The sequence below is a fragment of the Ambystoma mexicanum genome, chromosome 5q (assembly GCF_040938575.1).
Source record: "Ambystoma mexicanum isolate Mex_15411 chromosome 5q, UKY_AmexF1_1, whole genome shotgun sequence".
Classification (NCBI taxonomy): Eukaryota; Metazoa; Chordata; class Amphibia; order Caudata; family Ambystomatidae; genus Ambystoma; species Ambystoma mexicanum.
Genome location: NC_090933.1, coordinates 1314933765 through 1314960798, shown reverse-complemented (window position 1 = coordinate 1314960798; position 27034 = coordinate 1314933765). Strand labels below are relative to the sequence as shown.

General features: G+C 48.1%; 2 protein-coding genes across 2 annotated transcripts in view; one reads left to right on the top strand and one right to left on the bottom strand.

The window, feature by feature from the left end:
- Positions 1-27034, bottom strand: part of LOC138498474 (zinc finger protein 268-like) — a 544482-nt gene that overhangs the window by 131917 nt on the left and 385531 nt on the right. The window lies entirely within an intron of this gene.
- LOC138498481 (zinc finger protein 84-like) lies at positions 2215-26258 on the top strand. Its single transcript, XM_069622239.1, has 3 exons — positions 2215-2510; positions 7303-7363; positions 19948-26258. The coding sequence occupies exon 3, from the start codon at positions 20346-20348 to the stop codon at positions 21780-21782; it is 1437 nt and encodes a 478-aa protein (XP_069478340.1). The 5' UTR covers positions 2215-2510; positions 7303-7363; positions 19948-20345; the 3' UTR covers positions 21783-26258.

The window sequence follows — 27034 nt, the reverse complement described above, 5'->3', positions numbered from 1 at the left end:
TTACATTTTTTTTTTTTACCCACGCTAGCTCACGGGCGTCTTTCAAGGGCTCCCCCGAGCTGGCGTAGCGGGAGAAGGCAGGGCATGCAGGCTTTTGATGTCAAAGGCGACCACGGCGTTAGGCTAAGGGCGTCCCTCCGCCGCGGGTGCCTTTCACAACTGGCGCCATTAGCCCCCCACCACGCCAACTCGTGGGAGTCTTTCAAGGGCTCCCCCGAGCTGGCGTGGTGGCAGAAGGCGTGGCAGGGGCCTCATTGTCATTGAATGCACCAGCGGCAGGCTCGTTCAAAGACAATGGGCTGCTGACACGCCCTATTCCTATCATTACCTCCTCGCCTGACTATTTTTGAAACTTTAAGATTCCCACAGATTTTTAGTCACAGAATGTTGGCATGTATGCGGAAGTCACGTGACTTTTGAGTGGGCGGGCCGTTGCTATGGTCCGTTTCTCGGATGGGAACTAGCCATGTGCGTCTCGCGATCCTTTTCCTGCGCATACTTTGGTGATTCTCTCTCAGCGCTGAGCATGTGCCATGGCTGATCCTTGAGCATGCGCAGTTTGTTCCTTTTCCTGGGCATACTTTGGTGATTCTCTCTCAGCGCTGAGCACGTGCCATGACTGATCCTTGAGCATGCGCAGTTTGATCCTTTTCCTGTGCATATTTTGGTGATTCTCTCTCAGCGCTCAGCACGTACCATGACTGATCCTTGAGCATGTTTACACCTCTGCATATGTCTAGATACTTAAGCATGTGCAGTTTGATCCTTTTCCTGTGCATACTTTCTCTCAGCGCTCAGCATGTGACTTGTGTGATCCTTGAGCATGCGCAGTTTGATCCTTTTCCTGCGCATACTTTGGTGATTCTCGCTCAGCGCTCAGCACGTGCAATGTTTACACCTCTGCATAGGTCTTGATACTTAAGCATGTGCAGTTTGATCCTTTTCCTGTGCATACTTTCTCTCAGCGCTCAGCCTGCGCCTTGTGTGATCCTTGAGCATGCGCAGTTTGATCCTTTTCGTGTGCATATTTTGGTGATTCTCTCTCAGCGCTCAGCACGTGCCATGACTGATCCTTGAGCATGCGCAGTTTGATCCTTTTCCTGTGCATACTTTCTCTCAGCGCTCAGCATGTGCCTTGTGTGATCCTTGAGCATGCGCAGTTTGATCCTTTTCCTGTGCATACTTTCTCTCAGCACTCAGCATGTGCCATGGCTGATCCTTGAGCATGCGCAGTTTGTTCCTTTTCCTGGGCATACTTTGGTGATTCTCTCTCAGCGCTGAGCACGTGCCATGACTGATCCTTGAGCATGCGCAGTTTGATCCTTTTCCTGTGCATATTTTGGTGATTCTCTCTCAGCGCTCAGCACGTACCATGACTGATCCTTGAGTATGCGCAATTTGATCCTTTTCCTGTGATTCTCTCTCAGCGCTCATCACGTGCCATGACTGATCCTTGAGCATGTGCAGTTTGATCCTTTTCCTGCGCATACTTTCTCTCGGCGCTCAGCATGTGCCATGGCTGATCCTTAAGCATGCGCAGTTTGTTCCTTTTCCTGGGCATACTTTGGTGATTCTCTCTCAGGGCTCAGCACGTGCTATTGTTGTCTCAGCGCCGCCATGTTTACACCTCTGCATATGTCTAGATACTTAAGCATGTGCAGTTTGATCCTTTTCCTGTGCATACTTTTTCTCAGCGCTCAGCATGTGACTTGTGTGATCCTTGAGCATGCGCAGTTTGATCCTTTTCCTGTGCATACTTTCTCTCAGCGCTCAGCATGTGACTTGTGTGATCCTTGAGCATGCGCAGTTTGATCCTTTTCCTGTGCATACTTTCTCTCAGCGCTCAGCATGTGACTTGTGTGATCCTTGAGCATGCGCAGTTTGATCCTTTTCCTGTGCATACTTTCTCTCAGCGCTCAGCATGTGACTTGTGTGATCCTTGAGCATGCGCAGTTTGTTCCTTTTCCTGCGCATACTTTCTCTCAGCGCTCAGCATGTGACTTGTGTGATCCTTGAGCATGCGCAGTTTGTTCCTTTTCCTGCGCATACGGGTATTACTGGCTATTCCCCATCCGAGAAACGGGCCATAGCAGCGGCCCGCCCACTCTTCCTCACGTGACATCCAATGGTTGTGGCTGGTTCCCATCCGAATAACGGGCCATAGCAACGGCCCGCCCACTCTTGGTCACGTGACATCGTACGTCATCATCGTGCTTTTTCCGGAGCAATGAATGAAGCCGTTCCGGAGCAGAGGGTAGATCCTTTCCTGTTCAGGTAGATGACAGGCGAAGCAGAGGGCCTTTCCTCTAATATGAGATCACTTCGCTAACTAGCAACAAGCCTGGGAGAGAGTCAGACTCGAGCAGGGTTACTCTGCGCGGCGTGTGCAGTACACGTAATCAGCTGGGAAACGTTCACGTTTCAGGAGCATACATCCACTGGATCTGGGAACGCGGGAAGCGAGGAGCCCCGAGTCTGCACAGGAGGAAGGAGCACTTCCAGGAAGAAGGGTGAGGGGCATGTCAGGGGCTGTGTGTGCGCCTGGTGTTGGGGTGAGGGGCATGTTTGCTGTGTTGCTGGAGGGGCTGTGTGTGCGCCTGGTGTTGGGGTGAGGGGCATGTTTGCTGTGTTGCTGGAGGGGCTGTGTGTGCGCCTGGTGTTGGGGTGAGGGGCATGTTTGCTGTGTTGCTGGAGGGGCTGTGTGTGCGCCTGGTGTTGGGGTGAGGGGCATGTTTGCTGTGTTGCTGGAGGGGCTGTGTGTGCGCCTGGTGTTGGGGTGAGGGGCATGTTTGCTGTGTTGCTGGAGGGGCTGTGTGTGCGCCTGGTGTTGGGGGGAGGGGCATGTTTGCTGTGTTGCTGGAGGGGCTGTGTGTGCGCGCCTGGTGTTGGGGTGAGGGGCATGTTTGCTGTGTTGCTGGAGGGGCTGTGTGTGTGCGCCTGGTGTTGGGGTGAGGGGCATGTTTGCTGTGTTGCTGGAGGGGCTGTGTGTGCGCCTGGTGTTGGGGTGAGGGGCATGTTTGCTGTGTTGCTGGAGGGGCTGTGTGTGTGCCTGGTGTTGGGGGGAGGGGCATGTTTGCTGTGTGTGTGCCTGGTGTTGGGGGGAGGGGCATGTTTGCTGTGTTGCTGGAGGGGCTGTGTGTGCGCGCCTGGTGTTGGGGTGAGGGGCATGTTTGCTGTGTTGCTGGAGGGGCTGTGTGTGCGCGCCTGGTGTTGGGGTGAGGGGCATGTTTGCTGTGTTGCTGGAGGGGCTGTGTGTGCGCCTGGTGTTGGGGTGAGGGGCATGTTTGCTGTGTTGCTGGAGGGGCTGTGTGTGTGCCTGGTGTTGGGGGGAGGGGCATGTTTGCTGTGTGTGTGCCTGGTGTTGGGGGGAGGGGCATGTTTGCTGTGTTGCTGGAGGGGCTGTGTGTGCGCGCCTGGTGTTGGGGTGAGGGGCATGTTTGCTGTGTTGCTGGAGGGGCTGTGTGTGCGCGCCTGGTGTTGGGGTGAGGGGCATGTTTGCTGTGTTGCTGGAGGGGCTGTGTGTGCGCCTGGTGTTGGGGTGAGGGGCATGTTTGCTGTGTTGCTGGAGGGGCTGTGTGTGCGCCTGGTGTTGGGGTGAGGGGCATGTTTGCTGTGTTGCTGGAGGGGCTGTGTGTGCGCCTGGTGTTGGGGTGAGGGGCATGTTTGCTGTGTTGCTGGAGGGGCTGTGTGTGCGCCTGGTGTTGGGGTGAGGGGCATGTTTGCTGTGTTGCTGGGGGGGCTGTGTGTGCGCCTGGTGTTGGGGTGAGGGGTATGTTTGCTAGAGGGGCTGTGTGTGTGCCTGGTGTTGGGGTGAGCGGTATGTTTGCTAGAGGGGCTGTGTGTGTGCCTGGTGTTGGGGAGGGTGAGAGTGATACAGTGGTTGGTACATGCATGGTGGGTGGCTCTGCCTAGCGGCTGCAGGCGGAGGTGTGGGGGTACAAGATTGTGTACGTCCTGCGCCTGGGAGGTGTGGGGGTACAAGATTGTGTACGTCCTGCGCCTGGGAAGAGTGATACATTGAGTGGTAAGGGGACCCATGGGTCTACAGGGGTTGGTGGTGGTGCAACTGACAAGGGGTCCTTTAGGAATACAGGGGGAAAGGTGGGAAGAAGAATGGCAAGAGTGATGGTGGGAAAGGGAGGTTGGGTACAGGTGGTGGTCACCAGTCTCTGGCGGAGGGTTTGGCAGGTGTTGGTGTTGATGATGGGACGGATGTTGATGTTGGGATGAGGAAGTTGGAGTCTCTTGGGGATGACAGTAGGGCACTGTTTTGGAGTAGATCCCCTGTGGATCGAGGGTGGAGTGCAATGGGGGTTCGGGTGGTGGACAGCAGTATGTGCATAGCAGTGAGGCTGCGGTTGAATCCATGGAGTCAGGTTGGCAGGTGGTCATAAAGTCGGCGAAGCCCAATCAAGATCTTAGTGGTGTTAGCCCTTTTGTAGTATCAGATTGGATCCGGAAAGGAATTGGTGCTGTACAGTCTGTTCAGGTAATTAGTGGGGGACGCTTGTTGGTTAAGGGTGTGGGTGAGGTGACCAGGAACAAGGCGTTGGATTTGGGATGTCTTGGGAGACATCCTGTTACTGTGTCAGAACAGGGTGGTGTGGTATGTAAGGGAGTGATTTATGGAGTACCTCTTTGTGTGCATGATGGGGAAATGGTGAATCCCTTGCAGGAAGTGGGGGTTTTGGAGGTGTGGAGGTTGGGGAAGAAAGACCCTGATGGCGGTGTAATTTCTACGACTGTGGTTATTCGGTTTAGGGGGGTGAGGTGCTGGAGCATGTGTTTTTGGGGTTTCATCGTTTTCAGGTGAAGCCATATGTCCCAGCCCCCCTTAGGTGCTATAAGTGTCAGGAGTATGGTCATGTAGCATGGTCTTGTAGAAGGGAGAGGAGGTGTGGGAAGTGTGGTGGGCCCCATGATATTAAGGAGTGTGTGTCGGACTGTACACCGAAGTGTTGCAATTGTGGTGGGGATCATGTTGCTTCTTTTAGGGGGTGTGTTGCACAGGTGGAGGCCTGTAAGGTTGTGAGCAAGGTGAGTCAAAACATCAGTTATGCAGCATCAGTTCAGAAGGTACGGGAGGAGCAGGTGATGGTGGTGGGTAGTCCTGCTGCAGTGGTGAAGCAGGTGGAGGTAGGGGAGGTTCAGTCTTTGGGGGATGAGGGAGTGATTGGAGGAGGTGTTACTATCAGAATGGCGAACTTGTTGTGTTTTATTATCGCAACTATTAATATGTCAGCTGGTTGTCAGTCGAAATCGGACAGGTTACAGGCGGTGGTGAAGGCAGCAAAGATGTATTTAAGGATTGGAAATCTCACAGATAAGGATGTACAGAAGATGAGTTGTGGTGATGTTCCCCGTGAGGGTTCAGGGGTCTGAGGTTGTGGCAATGGAATGCGAGGAGTTTGTTGGCGAATGGGCAGGAGTTGAAGAAAGAGTTGGTGAAAGTGGGTGATGTTGACGTCGTATGTGTTCAGGAGACCTGGTTAAGAGAGAGTATTAATTTTCGTTTTCCGGGATATGTGTTGTTTAGGAAAGATAGAGTGCCGGGTCGTGGGGGAGGGGTATGCATTTTGGTGAAGATTGGTATTCAATGTTCTGTCCTTGAGTTTGGAGGGGAGTTGGAGTTGATTGGAGTGAGGTTATTTACGGGTTCTGATGTGTTGGTGATTTTGAATTTCTACAATCTGTGTAGACCTCTTGACGTGGGGGCTTTGCAGCAGGCCTTGGGGCAGCGTGACAAATATATTCTTTGTGGGGATTTTAACTGTCACAATACGTTCTGGAATAGTGTTGTGACAGATGTTAATGGGGCTAATTTGGAGGTGCTGGCTGATGGTGTGGACTTGTTTTATTGAACTCGTTGGGGCATACTAGGACTGACATTCATACCGGCATGGGTTCTTGTTTGGATTTGACATGGGTATCAGCATCTATGGTTTCTAAGTGTGTTTGGAAACTGAGGACGGATGGGGATTGATCACGAGTCTATATCCGTAGAGGTAGGTGTCAGGGTGGTGAAGTCGGCAAGTCCAGCCCCGAGGGGGTGTAACTTCCGTAATTTGGATTGGGCGAAGTTTGGAGAGGGGTGTAGCAGGTTGATGGGTATGATGGGTTTGGGTGATGCTCAGGGGGTGGGGGTACCACCCACTGTGGATGCAATGGATTTGGCTCTGCAAGATATCTTTCGGAGTGTTGTGACAGAATTGGCCCCGGCTCGAGGTAAGATCTTCCGGAAACCTGAGGTCCTGTGGTGGTCGTCAGAATGTACAGCGGTAGTTCAGGATAGGAAAACGAAGCGGAGGAAGGCCATGCGTACTAAAGCGATGGTGGACATTGTTGCATATAAAAAGGCTGGGGCACTGGTGCAGAGGGTGATTCGATGTCATAAGCTCAGCACCTTCCACTTCTCCCATTTCCCTCTCCCATGCACGTGCGCATTCTCAATGTCACTGGGCCTAGTAAGATCGTTTTTGTTCTCCCTTGTCCCCCTCCCTTGCCTTGTCGTGCTCTGAAACACTTGTGTACCAGCGCAATACAAATAAATGATCAAGATCAATAAAGTGGCCCATAGTTGCAAATGGAAATTCATTCCTTTTGCGACAGGCTGTTTGAATAGTACCCAATTGTGGGGGGGAGTGGGGAGATTTGACAAAATGTAATGCGAATTATGTGCAATTTAAAGGATATTTATTCAGCAACAATGTTCAAAACTACTAGTTGCATAGTGAAGCAACTCATCAAAGTGGGGCACTTTGACTGAAAAAACTCCCACACTAGCATTTTGCGTTTTGCCAAGTTCTTGACTCGCAATGTAATAAAACCTGTTTCATGTGTATAGCAGTGATTTATTGATATTGGGTAGGAGTTAATTAACTGTGGGGTGTAGTTTGGGAGTGGCGTGTGGCGGGCGCATTTTCAACCTGGGCACCAACTGGACTAGTAACTGTCCTGGGTGGATGAGCTCCTTTTTATCTCCCTGGGACCTCAAATGCTACATTTTTAAATGTGAAATATGTCTTTTGGGGAATCATTTGCTGTAGGTGAGTGACCGGCGACTATTCAGTCCTCCTTTGAGTGAGAAAGTGATCATCTGTTTTGGCCAAGTGTTTATTTACGTTGGCTTGTTCTTCATAAACCTCCATTTAATCCTGTCTTCTGTGTATGTGATGGAGGGTGCATTCCTGGGCGTGGAGAGAACGGAAGCTCCCGTTTGGACGTTTTGATTATATATTTATATATTGTTATAGGATGTCTTGCGTTTGTAGCATTTAATAACATAATGTCTTCAATTTCTAGATCTAAACACAATATTGCGTCATTCTACTCTGCAAAACGTAAGAAGCACAGGCACCAAAAGGTAAATAACTGCTGTAGTTTGTTTCTCTGCACAGGTTGTTCTATGCTTCTGAGATGGCCGGTCTCCCACCCTGCGTTCCTGGACCCTCCCTTCATGTCCCCTTCTGTCTTGTCTCCATTCCTCCCTCCTGCCTCTTCCTGGAACTAGTGGCTCAGTGGAATAGTGCCTTCTCTGGAAGGATCCATGTTTGTGTGTGTGATCTAATAGTCACTGGTTTGAATCCCTGCCGGACCACCCAGGCCTTCATCCTTCCAGTATTAACAGAATGAGCCACTGAGTTGTGTAACAATGAACATCTGTTACCTTCTGTCTATAACACCAAAATACACCAGTGTGTGTGGGAGCAGGGTGCACTCTACAAATACACACATGTTATGTAAATCCTTTCCTCTGTGCCGTGCTATTAAACTCCATTGGTAATTCGCTATTGGACCTGTATGATGGATCTCAGCACTTTGCTATAGTGGGTGGAGGAGTGAGTTGTAAAAGTGAATTAAATGGGCACATTGGTAGCTACACCTAGTGTTGGTCGTTCTCTTTGTTGATCACCTGGGGAGCAAGGGATTGATGGTAAAGCCTTAATTGGCAGGGGCTGAATGAAATGGAACATCAGATCTGCACTCTGGTGGGTGTTTTGTTTCTAGGCCCACTCCGCTTGCCTGCCCACACGCTAGAGGGGTCACAACATGAGGTGTTTGAAAAGGACGCCCTTGTGCTTGTGAAGGAAAGTGAGTCAAGGACAGTGACATGCCCACTTGCACACGTTCGTGAACGTTTAGCAAGTCAGGTGATCCGAGTATCGCAGGCTCCTGAAAATATCTGTATACCTTATTAACTTATTGTTGCCAGTTATGGGATTGTTAGGTGTTGGGATCCCCTATTGGCTAGCATCCCGTGTGCATTCCTGATGACAAACTACTTTGAAGCACTCTCACCACAAATTGCCCTGGGAGGGTCTGCAGGGGTTCCTGGGGGTGGGGGTGCAAGATGGCGTAAGGCCTGCTCCTTGGAGGGTGATGCATTGGAAGGCAAGGGTACCCTGGTGTCTGCAGGGGTTCCTGGGGGTGGGGGTGCAAGATGGCGTAAGGCCTGCTCCTGGGAGGGTGATGCATTGGGAGGCAAGTGTACCCTGGGGTCTGCAGGGTTTGGAGGGGGGTGCAAGATGGCGTAAGGCCTGCTCCTGGGAGGGTGATGCATTGGGAGGCAAGGGTACCCTGGGGTCTGCAGGGGCTGGTGGGGGTGCAAGATGGCTGAAGGCCTGCTCTTGGGAGGGTGATGCATTGGGAGGCAAGGGTGCCCTAGGGTCTGCAGGGGTTCCTGGTGGTGGGGGTGCAAGATGGCCTAAGGCCTACACCTGGAAGGGTGATGCATTGGGAGGCAAGGGGACCCTGGTGGTGGTGGGGGTGCAACCCACGCATGGGAGGGGATTGTCAGACAAGTGGATGCTAAGTGCGGTCAGAGAATTACTTGACTTGCCTCCACACAATCATTTCTCAAGGTGGTCCAGGCGCTGCTACAAAAAGGAGCAATAGAAGCAGTCCCGCCACTTGATAAGTAAGGGGGTATTTTCTCACGATTTCCTGGTACCCAATAAAGACAAACCAAAAGGCCAGTGTTGGAACTAAAGCCAGTAGAAAAATGTGTAAAATCCCAGAAATTCAGGGTGGTCAAACTCCAAGATATCCCTCTGCAAAAGAAGGGCGATGTCATGGCAACATGATTCATACTTTTCAAGGCTACTGCCAACATCTGCAGCTCAATGTAGCAAACCATCATTTTCATTTCAATGTGCTTCCTCTTGGCATAACATATTAAGGGGCACCTGGTAGACGAGTCTATATGTAACAGAGAAGGGATCAGGGCGAGCCCGAATATATTTTTTTTCATTTGCCATGTTGGAAAACGTGAAGTTTCAACAAACAAATGTGGTACAATACAACAACGTGTAGCACAGGAAACTATATACCATACATTATGTGTACAGACAATGAACAGTATATATTCAAACAACAGAGATGACTCGTGTCCATGCGGGACGACCCCTTTACATTCTCTGGGGACCATATAGTAATGTGTTATAAATAGACTGGATGGTATGGAGTTAAATACCAACACAGTGTCTATTTTCAACACATTACGGCCCCCAGAGAATATAAAGGGGATGTCCTCCAAGGGACGAAGACTGGAAAAGAGCTGCCTTGGAAGCTGTGGGGCGCTGCTCTCTGCTCCTGGTGCCACCCCCTTTAACGGTTGGCCTCGAGCTCCACATGGCGGCAGATGATCCAGAGCTAGCTGCCCTCCTGTTGGCGGCTGTCGTTTTACTCAGCCGTGGCGTTCCAGGCTGAATAGAGTCGACTCTAAATCGGAACAATGCCAGGCACATCTGGTCAAATGGAGCGGGATTCAAGTGGTTCTCTACTTCATAGTCTGTATTCTCACTGCTTCGGCTGCGAATCACGGCATTGGGAGGCTGCAAAAGTGGTTAATTTGCCACTGGGCTGCAGGGTTATGGGGTTACATAGCCATTGGCATCCAGCCAGGCCACGTCCTTCCTTCTTTAGAGATCTTAATGTTAATTTTGAAACTACATGTCCGCTATCGTGGACGATCATTTTATCAGAAGGCTTTTGAAGTTAAGAAAGCTTCATTTCATTGGTATTCTCCCTCGCTTAAACTCTTACTTTGCAAGGCTGCGAAGACTTCGAAAATCAAACCTCTGGAAAACCTAGCCTCAGTTAAAGCAAATACCAAGATCTACAAAATCTTGATTTTAGTGTGCAGCGAAGCTTTCTTGGAGTTGAACACGCTATAACTATTTATTGTCCCACCCCCACCCCCCCCACCCCCCCTCCTCAGTCTCATATGGTCATCTCTTCATTTTGAGCATTCAGAAGCATTCCATTCCTTATTTTACTAGATAATACTCATTGTAAATGAACGTGCATTACCATGTCAAATGTTCTACTTCGGTACCCCCATCTGTGTTTTATTTTAAATTAATCTCTGCTGCTGAAAAAAAGCTTTGTGGCTTAATTGTACCTAGTGCTCATGCTGGGCTGCTAGCCATGGAGGATTCCCTCCCCATGCTCGTACCTAGCTCTTCTGCTGGGCTGCTAGCCATGGAGGATTCCCTCCCCATGCTCGTACCTAGCACTTCTGCTGGGCTGCTAGCCATGGAGGATTCCCTCCCCATGCTCGTACCTAGCTCTTCTGCTGGGCTGCTAGCCATGGAGGATTCCCTCCCCATGCTCGTACCTAGCTTTCATGCTTGGCCGCTAGCCATGGAGGATTCCCTCCCCATGCTCGTACCTAGCTCTCATGCTGGGCCGCTAGCCATGGAGGATTCCCTCCCCATGCTCGTACCTAGCTCTCCTGCTGGGCTGCTAGCCATGGAGGATTCCCTCCCCATGCTCGTACCTAGCTCTCATGCTTGGCCGCTAGCCATGGAGGATTCCCTCCCCATGCTCGTACCTAGCTCTCATGCTGGGCCGCTAGCCATGGAGGATTCCGTCCCCATGCGCATACCTAGCGCTCATGCTGGCCTGCTAGCCATGGAGGATTCCCTCCCCATGCTCGTACCTAGCGCTCATGCTGGCCTGCTAGCCATGGAGGATTCCCTCCCCATGCTCGTACCTAGCTCTTCTGCTGGGCTGCTATCCATGGAGGATTCCCTCCCCATGCTCGTACCTAGCGCTCATGCTGGGCTGCTAGCGCATGGAGGATTCCCTCCCCATGCGCATACCTAGCTCTCATGCTTGGCCGCTAGCCATTGAGGATTCCCTCTGCATGCTCGTACTTGGAACACGTATCCTTTGTAAAACTGGCTTATGTTTCATCTTTGGGTTGAAGGCACAGTGATGACAAGAAGCATACACCGGAGGAGCAAGCCACGAACATTCATAAGGGGCAGCAACAGCATCCATGGATAAACAGCCACACAATCCAGTGGCTGGGGACAGCAACCACACCCAGGGAAAAACAGCAACACAATTCAGTGGCTGGGGACAGCAACCACACCCAGGGAAAAACAGCCACACAATCCAGTGGCTGGGGACAGCAACCACACCCAGGGAAAAACAGCAACACAATCCAGTGGCTGGGGACAGCAACAACAACCAGGGGAAAAACAGCAACACAATCCAGTGGCTGGGGAAAGTAACAACATCAGGGGGAAACAGCAGCAGTCCAGTGGCTGGGGACAGCAGCAACACCCAAGGAAAAACGGTAACGTAGTCCAGTGGCTGGGGACATCAATAACACCCAGGGGAAAAATGACAACATCAGGGGAAAAACGAAACAAAATACAGTATCTGGGGACAGCAACACCACCCAAAACTGCAACACGATCCAGTGGCTGTGCACAGCACAGCAACACCACCCAGGGAAAAACAGCAACACAATACAGTAGCTGGGGCCAGCAACAATATCTAGGGAGAAACACAATACAGTATCCAGGGACAGCAACAACATCCAGGAAAAAACAAACAGTGGCTGAGGACAACGACAGAAGACCCTGCAGGGACAACTTCAAAATCCCCAAGAAGGGCAGCAACAAGTCCCAGGGGCCATTATGCAAAACTGCAGGAAGGACAATGGACTGCGACATGAAGCAGGAGTGTCGGTAGAAATAATTAAGTGCTGATGGGAGGAGGGGTAGACCTTTTGGGTGTACAAATCTCCCAAAACATTTGAACTACAGTTCCAGCAAGTAAAAAAATAAGAGCCAAAAGGCAACCGCACCATTAATTAGAAAAATGTACCTTGTGGGAAAGTGTCGGAAGCAGGAATCTGACACAGAGCTGCCATTTTAGATTTATTCAAGATGTGCAAAAACCACTCTTCAGGGATTATTCTGCCTAACCAACAGATAACTCCGGTGCTGGTTGTCAGGAAAATGGTCAAAACTAAAATCTGTCCTCTGTCCCAAAACCCCTATCCTGACCCTACCACTGTGAACCCCTTAAACTAAGGAATTATAACCAGAGGATGACCTCCTGATGTGAAAAGAATAGTCTTATGCCATTTTGCTCCTGGGCCAACAAGGACCGGCCCAGTGGAGCCTTCATCATTGAGCAGCCTTCCTCTATTACACAGTAAGGCCTTCCAACATGATGTATGGGCTGCTGCGCATAGCTGTGGGGAATTAATCCCACTGCCCGATTGGCTGACTGCGATTACATTTCCTTTTTGGTTGAAGTCGCGGTGTGTCAGTGTTCCTGGTTTCAACTGCTCGGTCTGCAACCCTCTCCAGCAGTTTTGAGTACCACCGTCTGGTATGCCCTCCTCTCCTTCCCACCCCCGATCCCTATGACGTTTTACTGCTCAGACACTTGGTGCATTGGGCCACAGAGAGTGACCAGTGCACTGTTGCATATGGGATGTCAATACAGCTCTGATATAGCACCTTTTGTGGGGGTCAAGGATTAGTGTCCATGATCCGTGTCTCATTCTTCAGTCCTTGTTGGGATTGGCAGATTCTGCACTCTCAAAGCAGACCAGGGGTCGGTGGCCCCCCACTTCACTACTTGCTTGGATATTTTACAGGGTAGAGGTGCTCTGCCTCCCAATGAGGTTCCGGTTGTTTCCTCTTGTAGCCCGTGCCTAGTCCCAGAGGTCAATAAGGCCCTGATGTGTTGCCTTGGGGGGAGTAAGTTAGCATCCATGATCTGCATCCTCCTCCTCCCCCTCCACCCCCTCTCCCTCGCAGCCCATGTCCAGTCCCAGTAGTGTGGGGGGGGGGCTCGGGTCCCCCAGTACTGCCTGTTGCTGTGGTTGTGCCCTTAGGTTCTCTGGCAGATCTCCCTGTCTGCAAGACCCCCGCCTTGCGGCCTTCCCTCACCAAATGTAATAAGCCCCTGGTCCGCCTGCACGTGTTTGCCCACTGTCTCCGAGTACGTGTTTTGTTTATCTCTGCAGGGTCAAGGGACGGACCTGGCCCTTTGGCGCTTCTCGCACAATCAGGTTGGTGGCTTTTCACAGCGCCCAATCTCTCCTTGGCCGCACCTCAGATCCCCGCATGGGTCGGCGACTGGTTCAGCACCACTCCGGGTGGTTGTAATCTCCACCCTGGGGATGCGGCACGCCCCCACACAGTGGTCACTTGGTTCCTCAAGGGTCACATTGTGGCTCGCACCCAGTGGCGAGCCAGCACCTCGCTCGTTCTTCCCGCTATTTGCACTCTGCCACCCAGCTGGCTTGTGTCCCTTTATGAATCCGCCTCCACTTAACTCAGTGCCGAGGTCACGGAGCGGGAGGGAGCGGAGTCACTGGTTGATCCTCTTCCCGGGGTCCAATGGTCACCAAATTTCACTTGTTTGTCGAGAGGACCTTTTGCATTCCCTGACACGCATTGCTATACAGGATCTTGTCCGGATTATAAGAGGTACAGGGAGCTCATGGGCCCGCTGCCATCTTGGCTGGGCTCTCTAGCACCCCCTGCCACACTCCCAACAAGGTGTGTTGGGCAAGATTGTATGCAGTACCCTTTTGGGAGACTACACCAACCATGTCCTCCTGGCAATAGGTAACCCAACCTTTGGTATAAGTCTATACTACACAGGTTGGTAGAGTGGCTGAGCAGGCAGGCTTATCTCAAGAGGGATCAATGTGAGCAGTAGGGTTTTTACACCGAGATTCACAGTGACCAGTATTCAAATTAACTCTTAAATGCAAGGTTTCTTGATTAAACATTTAATTTATTTAACAGTCAGTTGAATAAGCCTTCTTCAGAAGGGAGCAATGTATAAGTAACACAAAAATACACTTCAAAATACACACTCTTAGTTTCTCTAAATCAGCAAGTACCCATTTGGGATGACACACAGATTGTTCCTACACCCTGAAGTGACTTAAATAACTAGGACACTGTGGACATTAATATATCACTGGTACATTTAGAGCAATGCTGAGTTTGGTGTCAAAGAAAAGGGTTTGGGAATAAAACAAAGATTATACAAATATTCTGAAGCCGGCATGTACTTTTGAAATCCCCCCCCCCCCAGCCAATGTTAATTGAGTAAAAGTCTAGTTGACCTGAAGCACTTCTTGCAGGTAAGTAAAAAAGTCTTGCACAATGTTTTAGAAGTCTTTCTACAAAAATAGGGCCACAAGCTGGGAGGCTTGTGAGGGGCAAAGCTGCAAGCTACTCTGCAAAATCAACTGAGAACTAGCAAGGCTACATGACAAGAGGTAGTTTTATAGTACCCTTTGGTTAGAAGAAATTGGTTCCAGCTGGCTTCTGTTCCTGTGTAGGTCTGCAGATCCTGTTGTTCCTGGGCCTCAGTCGTGGGGACAAGAGGGAGGACGTCTGGGGACTCCTGTACTAGGAATTGAAGGTCGGCGGCAGCAATGGGCAAACTTCAGATCCGCGGCACTTCGCGGTTTCGGCTCCTCGCGGCTCTCGCAAATAGCACCACCGCGGTTCTCGGCTGCCATTATGGAGCTTCCTAGGATCTGGGGTCCAGCACTCTGTTGAGGTGGCTCAGGCTTGGTCAGTCCTTGTTCCTGGGATTCCTTAGGATCTTCCTGGAGCTCCGGTCCGACTTAAAGACATTCACTCTATTTTTTTAAAAAATTATTATATATTTTATTTTTTTATTGATTTAGCTGAAATTAATCAACTTTTCAATATTTTTAACAATTAAAGAACATGTAAAATATCGACTATAGCGTGAATTGAATTTTCTTTTATGTATATCAGCCAGCTCCGAGAGGATTTCCAGATGAGCTCGTCTTGGGGTCGATTGGTCCCACCAACCCAAGGGGAGAAGTCGTCCTTTGCAGGTCTAATCTAGTCGAGGCGAATTCGGAGCTTCAGCACTGCAGCATGGTTTCACCGGGCAAACCAATGGTTCAGGAGTTGCAGCAGGCGTCTCTTCCAAGTTCTTCTTCGGATTCCTTCGTCCAGTGGTCGACTCTGCCTTCCGAGCAAAAAGCATCGCCTTTTATGCAGGTTTCTCCCATCCTAGCTGTCAATAACACAGCAGGGTGGCTGTCCTCCAAGGACAGCCCTCCAGCCAATCTCCCGTGGGTGCATTCCTGTAACTAAGGAGACTAAGCACAGGGTGTTTCAGGCACCTCCCTTGCTTCCTGCCCTGCTTGACTCGCTGGAGCCAGAGGCGGGCTTCACTCATGAATCCTGCCAAAGACAAAATGAACAAACAGACCAAACCTGGTTTGGCACGCAGAGTAAATCTCAAGAAGGGCCTTTCCAACAAGAAATGGCAAAAAAATGACATGGCCATTTTGACAAAATTAGCACCCGTGGGTGCTTTACTGCAGATGCAGCCAGCGGTAGGAACACACAATGGTAGGAAACAGTAAACCACAGCCACCAGCCATTAACCGCAGAAAGGGTAACATAAAATTGTTACATGAGAAACTAGACAAAGACTAAGTAACCCCTCCAGCACCCTATTATAAAATGTGTGTGTGTGTGTTGGGTCTAGAAAGTTCCAAATGTAAAGTCAATTTCACTTCACTGCTCTTGGAAACCGTTTTGCCAAGAGAAGGTATTTAAACCTTTGGGAAATCTAAGAGACTTCCCTGTGCCACTGCACTGAAGGTGCTGTGTGTCACAATGTAAAGATGATGCCTTTGGAGTTTGTCAGACTCCAAAGAAAAAAGAAACGGCCCAAATTACAGAAAAATACATGAGCGAGTGGGGAAAAAGGTCTCACTCTCTCTGGGTTAGAAATTAAGTCCTAAAGTCCAGCAAAAAGGCATGGGGGGTCTCTAAGGTAGAAGGGAATTAGCACGTTTCTGAGAATTCTCCCTAACAAGGCTCCTGGTGGGGGGCTTCAAGCCTATGCACAAAGCCAGCCGTAAGCACCTTGCATACAAGACAGCCTTCCTTAAAGCCGTTGGGTTAGCAAACTAAAAGATTTGCCAGTACAAGATCCTTTCGTAGTCCTACACAAAGACAAGGTAGTGCTACGCGCACACACACTCGCTTCTCACACATGTTATAATTCCATGGCAAGCAAACGATGGATCTTCCTGCGTTTTTCCAAAACCCAACAAACGCAGCAGAAAGAAGTCTACGTACACTGGATGCATGCAGAGCTGTCATGTTCTACCTTCAAAAGACCAAGTCGATCAGGAAGAAAGATCGGTTCTTTGTATCAGTAGACACTGGAAGAGAAGGGCACCCTGTCTATGAAGCAGCAATTTCTAAATGGATTGTCAACTGCATCCAACTTTGTTACTCTCTTGCCAAGAGAACATTGCCCTTTAAGCCCAGAGCACACTCAACTCGAGGAACTGGGGCAACTTTAGCCTTCATAGCAAACGTACCTCTAGATGCCATTTGCAAGGATGCCACTTGGAGTTCAGTACACACCTTCACCCAACACTGATTGGACACACATTCTAGGGGTGACGCACAGGTGGGACAAGCGTTGCTGAAACATCTCTTTGCAGCACTACCGTCTAATAACCCATCTCCTTCTACAAGTAGTGCTCGGTAATCTATGCCAAGTATGTGTTTCTAAGCAGATCTACAAGCCTCAGAAGGGATACATTACTCACGCTAATCCTGCATTTGCTTAGATTCACATGTGCCTGCCCTTCCTCCCCTCTTGGAGTAGAAGGTGCTTGGGGGAAAGGAGCATGGATCTTTCACACCTCATGGTTCTGCTTACACTTCATAATTACACTCCCTCTTGTCAGAAACAAATAATCTGAGGGACATAGACGCGTGGGAGATCATGGGTACAGCGTACGTCACACTAGGGCTACTATTAGTCATGCCCTGTCGACGTCCCTTTTCGAACTTCGAAAAACGTCATGTGCATTACTCTGCAGCTTCCACTAGATGTCGGCCTATGCAAAGCATTTGAATCTAAGCAGACAACAAACATCAGAAATACAATTATGGTGAGTAATGTATCCCATACATATATTTCTTTCACCTATTCGGCCGCTGGTGTTCTCCTCCTACCAGGTTCGTTGCTCAGGGAAGCAGTCTTTAATTGCAGCTCACAGCCAGGGCAGGTGTGTCAATCAGTGATATTCTGCTACAATCAGCTTTGCAGGGAACCCACTCAGACCCACATTGGGGGAGTGGGAGGGTGGGGGAGTAGGTGTAGTAGCCCATAGTCTGGCACTCCAAAGCAAGGCATGTTGCCCTGGTGCCGCACCCTATTGGACTCCAATGCTTCCACCCTTGTCCTTGGAGGTGGTGCCCCAGGTCGAGTCTCCACTAGAATGCATCACCGAGACAAGACTAATTCAGAATCGAGAAAAGATGCCAAACTAAGGGGCCGTGAAAAGCTAATTCTTGAGTTTCTTATTGAAGTCGACCAGCGGAGTGGAGGACTTGAGGTAGAGAGGTAAAGACTGAAGCAGTGACATTGAAGTTAGTTTTTCCGAATTTAGCTAGGCGAAAGCGAGGCTGACAGAGCCTGACTTGCTTGATTGATCTGAGCGAAGGTCCTGGGATGTCGTTGAATGCGTTGTGCAAGGTAGCTGGGTGCAGTGGCATTCAGGCATTTAAGTGTAAGTATCTTAAAGGAGACCCTATGCCTGATAGGAAGCCAGTGCAATTTTTTTCAGGGGCTCGGTGATGGAGTGCCGCCATGGCAAGCCAAGCACAGCTCTAACCGTGCCGTTTTTGGTAATCTGCAGGGCGGCGAGAGGAGGATGTGCCTACCAAAAGACTATTCCATGACAATGGTCGAAGAGATGGAGGCTGATGGTGTAGAGGTGACAGTAACATTATTAAGTGACAAGGCACTTGCCTCCAGATGTAAGGTGATTTTTGCTGAAAAAGCATTGTGGATAGTTTTGACACCAAATCTGAACTGTTGTCTGTGTATTAGAATTCAATTCCCGGAGAATTTCGAGCTCCTTGGAGCTGGATTTGGCTTGAAGCATGCGATTGTTATACAAGGCATAGTTAACCAGAATAACAGCAGTTTTAAACTTTTTTTACTGTGTGTTTGTTGGCAGCTAGCAAAGCTGGGGAGGGTTGTTTCTGCCAGGAACGTTCTGCTGTACGTCTACGGTGCCTGAGAATGAGAATTTCGTTGTTAAAACAATGCTTTGACAATGTTTCAGGTTTGATAAGTCTGGTGCTCATAGAGGCGAGGTCCTCAATAATTGAGTCCAATGTGTGTTTCAAATGTGCTGAAACAGAGGAGTTTTCAAAATCTGACATATTGCCAAGTCTGTCCATGAGCTCCTGAGAGAGTCTTTCGGGAGTGAGCTTTTTGAATGATCTGGTTGTAGTAGAGCGCCTAATTGTAATAATGGGCAATGTAATGGTGAAGTTAAGTTGGGAGTGATCAGACCAAGGGCATAAAGTACAAATTGGGCTGGAGGCTCGGACTTCATGCAACAAGACCCAATCAAGGGTATGACCTCCTACATGAGTAGACCCAGTAACTTGCTGAGTGTAGCCAATAGCAGAAAGGGTAACCCGCAGTGATTGAGCAACTTCATCAGAGGGGCCATTAGCCCATGGGTTAACGTCACCTAACAGGACCACAGAGGCGTTATTGCTAGTGGCACTGGTGAGCAGATGTAAGAGTTGTTCCTCGAACATGGGCAGGTTACGAGGAGGATGATAAATTAGAAGAACTGTTAACGTGATTAGCTACCAGTGATTCACATTCATCAAGGGGCTCATGTGAGCAGAGATGATGTGGAAAGGTGTCCCTCAGATGGAGGGGTACTAACCCCACCACCTTTTGGCATCCTTGCGTTCTGCCCTTAGTATAACATAACCTGGGGACACAGCCAGGTTAGCCTCATTTGATATGCAGTCACTGAGCCAGGACTCGGTGACTGCCATGAGGTCATATCCTGACTGTTATAACAGGCCCTCGACTTCTACTCCGTGAGAAGCCAGGGAGCGTGTGGAATTCAATAGGAAGACAAATGGGGTGATATTGTGGAGTCTCATACACTTAGTTCTTTTGGTCTCTGAAAACTCTAAACCCAACCCTCATCTCCAGGATTGACAGAAAAAATAAGCTTATATAGGTTTAAAGTTAATGTTTGAATATAGTGGCAGCATGGCCTATGGCATTCTCACTATGGGAAGAGATTGGCGCTTTCCTAAATGACAATTCTGTCTGTTTCCTCGACGGTGCTGTTGGTTATATTATTCATATTTGGGCCAATACACAAGTCATCAGTGACTACAGAATGGACTGGTCAAGCAAGCATCCGATTGGTGGCAAATGCCTGCTTTTATCTTATGTGTATGGAAATTGGGAGCTTCCATTTAGTCAATAAATATATTGGTAGAACATATGTACATGTCCCTGATTTAAAATAAGCATTTAAAATGTTTGTTCACCCAGCCTGTGTTTTTTTTCCCTAGATGTTTTGTATCCAAAACACTAAATCGCGTTATTCCTTCGGCATGTTACCTCTGTTCCACTAAATATTCGCATTGGAGCATCACTTCTCTGCCACCTATTGGGGCGCCTTTCCCCAATAGATGGCACTTGAAAGTCAAATAAGTTACTACGTGAGGAGTTCACATCACTACTACTGAGTAGAGTCGTAATATATGTGCTGCCTGTGATTGTGAACGTGTTGAAACTAATAATGTGCATCTCCTTTTATGTTAATAGGTGACTGATGCCCCAGAAATGCAACAACAGTGATTTAGATTCTCTGGACTATCGCAGTGAAAAGCTTCATTGTTAGAATATGCAATTTCCAGCATTTTTGAAGAGTGCACGTTTGGGGTCCAGTTGCCTTTCAGCGTATTCAGGAACTTAGATTGCGAAGCTTGTTTATACATGATGGCTTCCATCCATGCAACCACTTTGTGGTAGCATCCAGTAACCAAGTGTGTTCATTCTGTAAATCGTGGGGGAGAGGTATATCTAGCACTAAAATGACCAAATGTTATGTGCAGTAAGAAAAGTATTTCTCATTTGTGCTCTGAGTTTGGGAAAAGGTTAATTGAAAAGGCTCCTCTTAAGTCAAGGCACCTGACAAAATAAACTGGCAAGACATTTTACGCATGCACAACATGTGGGAACAATTACCATCTCAAGAACATATTTCTTGCCCACATGAGGACATAGGTGAAAAACCTTATCAGTGCACTGAATTTGATAATGGTGTCCATTTGCATGATACAGTTATTGGCCACCAGCAAATGAAAGAAGGTGAGAAACCTTATGAGTGGATTGGATGTGGACAAGGGTTTGCTAAAAGGGGAGGTCTTATTAGCCACCAGAGAACACATACAGGTGAGAAACCTTATGAGTGCATTGAATGTGGGAAAGGGTTTGCTCGGAAGGGAGATCTTACTCGTCACCAGAGAACACATACAGGTGTGAAACCTTATGAGTGCACTGAATGTGGAAAAGGGTTTGCTCAGAAGGGACACCTTATTAGCCACCAGAGAACACATACAGGTGTGAAACCGTATGAGTGCACTGAATGTGGAACAGGGTTTGCTAAGAAGGGACACCTTATTCGCCACCAGAGAACACATACAGGTGAGAAACCTTATGAGTGCACTGAATGTGGAAAAGGGTTTGCTCAGAAGGGACACCTTATTAGCCACCAGAGAACACATACAGGTGAGAAACCTTATGAGTGCACTGAATGTGGAAAAGGGTTTGTTCAGAAGGTAGAGCTTACTCTCCATCAGAGAACACATACAGGTGTGAAACCTTATGAGTGCACTGAATGTGGAACAGGGTTTGCTAAGAAGGGACACCTTATTCGCCACCAGAGAACACATACAGGTGAGAAACCTTATGAGTGCACTGAATGTGGAAAAGGGTTTGCTCAGAAGGGACACCTTATTAGCCACCAGAGAACACATACAGGTGAGAAACCTTATGAGTGCACTGAATGTGGAAAAGGGTTTGCTCAGAAGGTAGAGCTTACTCTCCATCAGAGAACACATACAGGTGTGAAACCTTATGAGTGCACTGAATGTGGAAAAGGGTTTGCTCAGAAGAGACACCTTATTAGCCACCAGAGAACACATACAGGTGAGAAACCTTATGAGTGCACTGAATGTGGAAAAGGGTTTGCTCAGAAGGTAGAGCTTACTCTCCATCAGAGAACACATACAGGTGTGAAACCTTATGAGTGCACTGAATGTGGAAAAGGGTTTGCTCAGAAGGGACACCTTATTAGCCACCAGAGAACACATACAGGTGAGAAACCTTATGAGTGCATTGAATGTGGACAAGGGTTTGCTAAAAGGGGAGGTCTTATTAGCCACCAGAGAACACATACAGGTGAGAAACCTTATGAGTGCACTGAATGTGGGAAAGGGTTTGCTCAGAAGGGAGATCTTACTCGTCACCAGAGAACACATACAGGTGGGAAACCTTATGAGTGCACTGAATGTGGGAAATGGTTTGCTCAGAAGAGATGTCTTATTAGCCACCAGAGCACACCTACAGGTGAAAAACTGCATGACTGCGTTGGGTGAGGGAACTGGTTTAGTCATTAGGCATCTCATATTTACCATCAGTCCTTACATACAGGTGATAAACCTCATAAGTGTAGTGAATGTAGGAAGAGCTTCTTTTGGGAGAGTGATCGTATTCGCCACTGGAGAATACGTACATGTGTGAAACCTAATCGGTGCACTGGATGTGGAAAATGCTTCAGTCGGAACAGTCACCTTATTTGGCACCAGACAAAACATGCATGTCTGGGTCTATTTCAGCGCAGTGAATGTGGCGAATACTTCAGTGCACATGAGACGGACATGTAGGTGGTGACATCTCTCTGCAATAGAAGGTGCTTCTGAGAGAAGGAGATTCTTCTACAATGCTACTGAGTTTGGCATGGCTGTTAACCAATACTGTGAAGAACCTGCCTCCACAGCTGTTCTCGGTTTCCTTTGGCACAGGAATGATGGCTGATTATGATTGTTGAATCACTGCTGTTTGGAATGCATCCCTTCTGGAATATTCAGAATGGAGACTGTACCTTCTGTATTAAGGTAACCAACCTATGGAACACTTTGCCTAAAGACATCATGCAAATTAATGGACTCCAGCATTTTGGAAAAGCTTAAAGACTCGGTGGTTGAATCAAGAACTATAGACCCTTATAGGATATATGGGGTGTCCGTTGGGATCCTGGCAGCTAAGGTTAGAGTCCTTGGGACTCTAACCTTAAGTGGAGGTCTCCAATCAGCTCTTGGCATAGCTAAGGTCTAGCGCCCTCCTCAAAGTATTTATTTACACATCACTTATACAAATACTATCTAGAATACCACAATATTCCAACTCTCCGGGTTCACATAGAATTCAAACACATTTGTTTGTCTGGTAAGCATCAAGTCTCATCTTCTGTAATCAAATAAATCTGCATCGTTTCTTGAATCATGGATATTCAAATACATGCCAAGCTTATACAGCCATGTCCAATACCACCTGGGGTTTACATCTCCTTTCCACTGACAAAGACATGACGTCCTGTCCAGCCTTATCCCTTCTGCTTTAGGAAAATCAAAGTCCAAATAGACCTGCTCTATCACTGAAATTTATATGTATAAAGTGGCATTGCATTTCTAAAAGCAAATCGCAAAGTTTAAACCTAAAGTAATAGCTTGTATAGGCTTGTCCACCCTATACAATGACAAATCACCAAATTTCAAGCAATACATTTCAATGTATATCATCATAATGTTCAAATGCATAGCAAAATTTGAGTACATTATCAAACCCCATTGCAATACTATCCCAATCCTGACTCAAAGGGGCAGCTTAAGGCATGCACCCCCTGCTCTCTCTGACAGGATCCCAGCATAGCATCGCCTCAGCAAGTCTGCCAACCCTTGTATAGATACTTGCCAACCTTCATACTCTGATGTCAGTTGTTCTAACCCTAATTATTTCCCGATTTGACCATGTGCTACTTGGCATGTGTGACTAACGTGAGGTGGCACAAAGTGCCAACCTGCTTTTTTTCATCCATTGAGCAATGTGTCCATATCTCTGTTTCAATCTGCACTGGCTTCCTGTGACCTCCTCAGATTGGGTTCAAGGTGCTTTGTGTCTATGCCTTTTTATGGCACAAGTCCCTCCTTTCTTCATTGGATCCTTCCACCCCTGTCCTCCAAGTACCTTTTAAATCCATTCCTGTAGATGAGGAGGTGGTGTACTTTTTATATTTTTGCTCCCTGTATCTTGAATGCCCTCGGTCTAAGAATGCACGCCACCAGAGGCCAAATGGCCTTCAGATGCTTGCTGAAGACCCATCTGTTCTGGTCTGTCTTTCCTTAATGTTTCTAGGTTGTCCTATGTTTTAATGTCCATTTGCTGTTAGAACCCATAAACCATTTGGTGAATAAGGGCCATCGAGAAAGATATTCTTAATAAAAAAAAAAAATAATAATAAGACGGCTCTTCATGCCAACCCTCCAGATGAGCAGTATATTAACCATTTACTCCCCAAGAACTGGCAACGCCTCCTTTAAAAGTGGCCAAACTCCCAACTGTAAAATTGGAAGCAATGGATAAATGGGTGCCAACTTTCCTGCTTTCTCCCACTCAGGTTCATGAATATGTTCAGCCCAGTGCTGCCAGCCAGGCAGTACTAGTGGATGGTGGTCTACAGGGATTTTTGCTTGATATGTAGAGAAAGCAATGTGTATTTTATTTTACATGAATTGATAGCCGTAAAGAAGTGTGAATTACAAAGTTGCAATTTCTTTCTACTTAAGTAAAAAGAACAAATTACTTCTAGCCTCTCGAGTAGAAATTAAGAACCCATATTGGGTCCAATCAATGAAATCTTTCCTCTGCCTTGAAAGGGTGAGTTGGAGGGAAGAACACAGGAAGATGTATCTGAGAGATGGAAATCCGAGACCACCTCTGGCTGAAATTATGGTCTAGCTCTCAGTCACCTTCTCTTTGGAATAAAACAAATGGGGAGGTAAAACGAAGCCTGGAGCTCACTCGCCCATCTCGCGTATGTGATGGCAACCAGAAAATCACCTTAAGGGTGAGCAATCTAATAGAGCAGCAATGAATTGGCCCCAATGGTGCGCCCATAAGAAAAGTTGAAACTAAATTCAAATTCCACACCAGAACTACAAACTGGGAGGGAGGAAACTGGTTACACCAACCCCACAAGAACTGCATAATAGTGTTGATTGTGAAAAACAAGCCCTTTTCTAGGGACCTCTTGAACACAGAAATAGTGGTAAGGTAACCCTTCCAAGTGTCAATCGGCAGGCCCGCTTGGGCCAAGGAAAGCGGCCAATCCACCACATGGGGCAGAGGACACACATGGGGCAGAGGACAGGATACAGGGTCCAGGACCCTCGCCCGGCACAAAATTGAAAATGTCCAGTGTAGGGGAGGGAAAGGTAGAGGTTTTCAGACTCGCTGTAGTGGCCTGTGCCACCATGCTGTCATATGGTGCGTGGGCGGATAGGAAAGCTGGGTCCGAAGGTGCAGAACAGTGCTTCCATGTTCATTTGGGGCAACAGAGGCAGGTTTCTCCCACGCTTCCAACACCGGTGCCTCTACCACCACTTTCAAGGGCAGCAGTGCCTCTTTAGTGCATCGTGCAGAATGTCGCAGAGTTCGTATTGCACTCTGGAGGTGGGCGGCACAGAGGGATCCAGGGTATCTGCCACCTTTGCTATCGGGCACTAAAAAGCAGGTTTATCTGGTGTTGAGGCTGGTAGAATGTCCAACTCCAGACCACTTGCCCCTGGCACTCCCATAGAACTCCTCGGGAAGTCTCTAGAATCCATGGGATCTTGTTTGCTTCCTCGTTGTAAATGTTGTACTTTTTTGACAAGTGATATCTCTGTACACCCATGCCCCTCTGGCGTTGTATGGGGCATGGCTCCACTACTTATACTGGCCTCAATGTTCTTTCTGCTGCAAAGCGCATAGAGGCTTTAGATGGACCTGACAGAGAGCCGTGCGGAGCCACCTGACAGCTGGAATTCTTCTAGAGAACATCTGTGCTAGGATCTGGATATTCTAGATCAGGAATCTGTGGCGGGAAGGAATACTTTAGAAATGCCTCTACTGGGAATTACATCTGTACACCCCCATAAAGTAATTTTACTTTCAACATCAACACATAGGGATTAAAATCCCTCAACTTTAAATTATCTGGAGCACTCCTAAATACTAAAAATGGAATAAGTCTATATTCTCATATTGCAATTAGACTAAGCTTGGCACAACGCATGTGCAAAGACTATTTTGCAAAGGGAAAACATGAAGAATGACATCCATAAAACTGGAATCTCCAATATTACTCCAGTACGTTTCCAAGAAATGCATGCTTCATCAAGAGTGCCATCCTCGCTGAATGCTGCAGTGTTTCCTCTTTGTGTAGTGTGTTCTACACCACTATGTTTCCTTTTCTCCTCAGGATCCCCTCTAGTGTATTACACTATTGCTTAGCTCTATTGCAGCATTTAGGATTCGTAGGTGGTTCCCTAGCCTGGGATCGACATGTGGAGGTGCAATTACACAACAGTGGGTGCATGCCCACTAATAAAGCACTTTCTTACAAGAAATTCGTTTCATGTGAAGGGCCCAGAGAAGATGTCAAGTGTTCCGTTAAATTATGTGGACATGTATTTTAGAAAAGTGACATTTTGTGAATTGAGTAGAAAGAGCAAGTGGAATAGACATATCCGCTGTGGTGTGAGACAATAAAACTCTTGCAAATTTGGAAATGAAATGGTGCCTTTCTGTCTGAAATGAGATTGATGGGTGTATGATATCACAGCTGTTCTCTAAATTCCAAGAAGGAATAGTGGACATACATGTTTACAAAATAAAGCTGGTCTTGGATAAACTGACATGTCTAATGTAAAAGTCTCCCACCGGGATTCATACAATGAATGAAATGCTGATGAAATGAATATTGAGCTTCAGCCAATATGTCACTGTTAACATTAAAAATAAATTGTTAGTAACTCCATTTGTGTTTGAATCTTTTTTGTTTAAGGTTTCTTTATTGGCATTTTAACAATTTCAATTATAAAAATCCTCCCACCCCTCTCTGAGTCTCCCCCCCCCTTCGTGGAGCGCAGATGTACTAGAGTACGATATAGATTGGTCTGTATCGCTATCGATGATGGGTGGCACCGGGCACCTCTGCCATATCACTGTATGTCCAAGACCTGAATGTACTGTGGGCACCACTGTTGTATGTAATCGCTTTTCAAAAAGGAGAGCACTTCTCCCCCGTCTTTATGAAATTTTCCTGGGTCCCCTTGAATCATATATGTTACCCATTCTAGGGCCAGAATGTCCCAAACTTTCCGTAGCCAGCTAATTTGCGAGGGTGGGTCCTTTTTTGCTTCCACTGTTTTGCAATGACCTGCCAGGCCGCTATGCTTCGCTCTGTATTACCCTCCCCCTTAGTCCCCGTCATCCACAGCGCCCGTGTGTCACTGTTCCAACCCCATTTCCCCATGTCATTCTGTATCCCTCTAGCCCTTCTGTCCTGTCACTGTAAACCCATCCCTCTGTCTCTGTGTGCCCCTTTGTGCCGGTTTATGGCTGTGTACCCCTGCCCTCCTGTTCCCGTAATACTGCTATATATCACTCTGCGTCGCCTGTGCCCCTAGTCCTCATTATCCCGCTGTGTCCCACTGTGCACAGTGTCGCTGTGCACCCTGCCTTCCTGTTCTCCATGATGTGGCTATGTATCCCCCTGACTCCCCGTCCTGTTGCTGTAAGCCCAGCC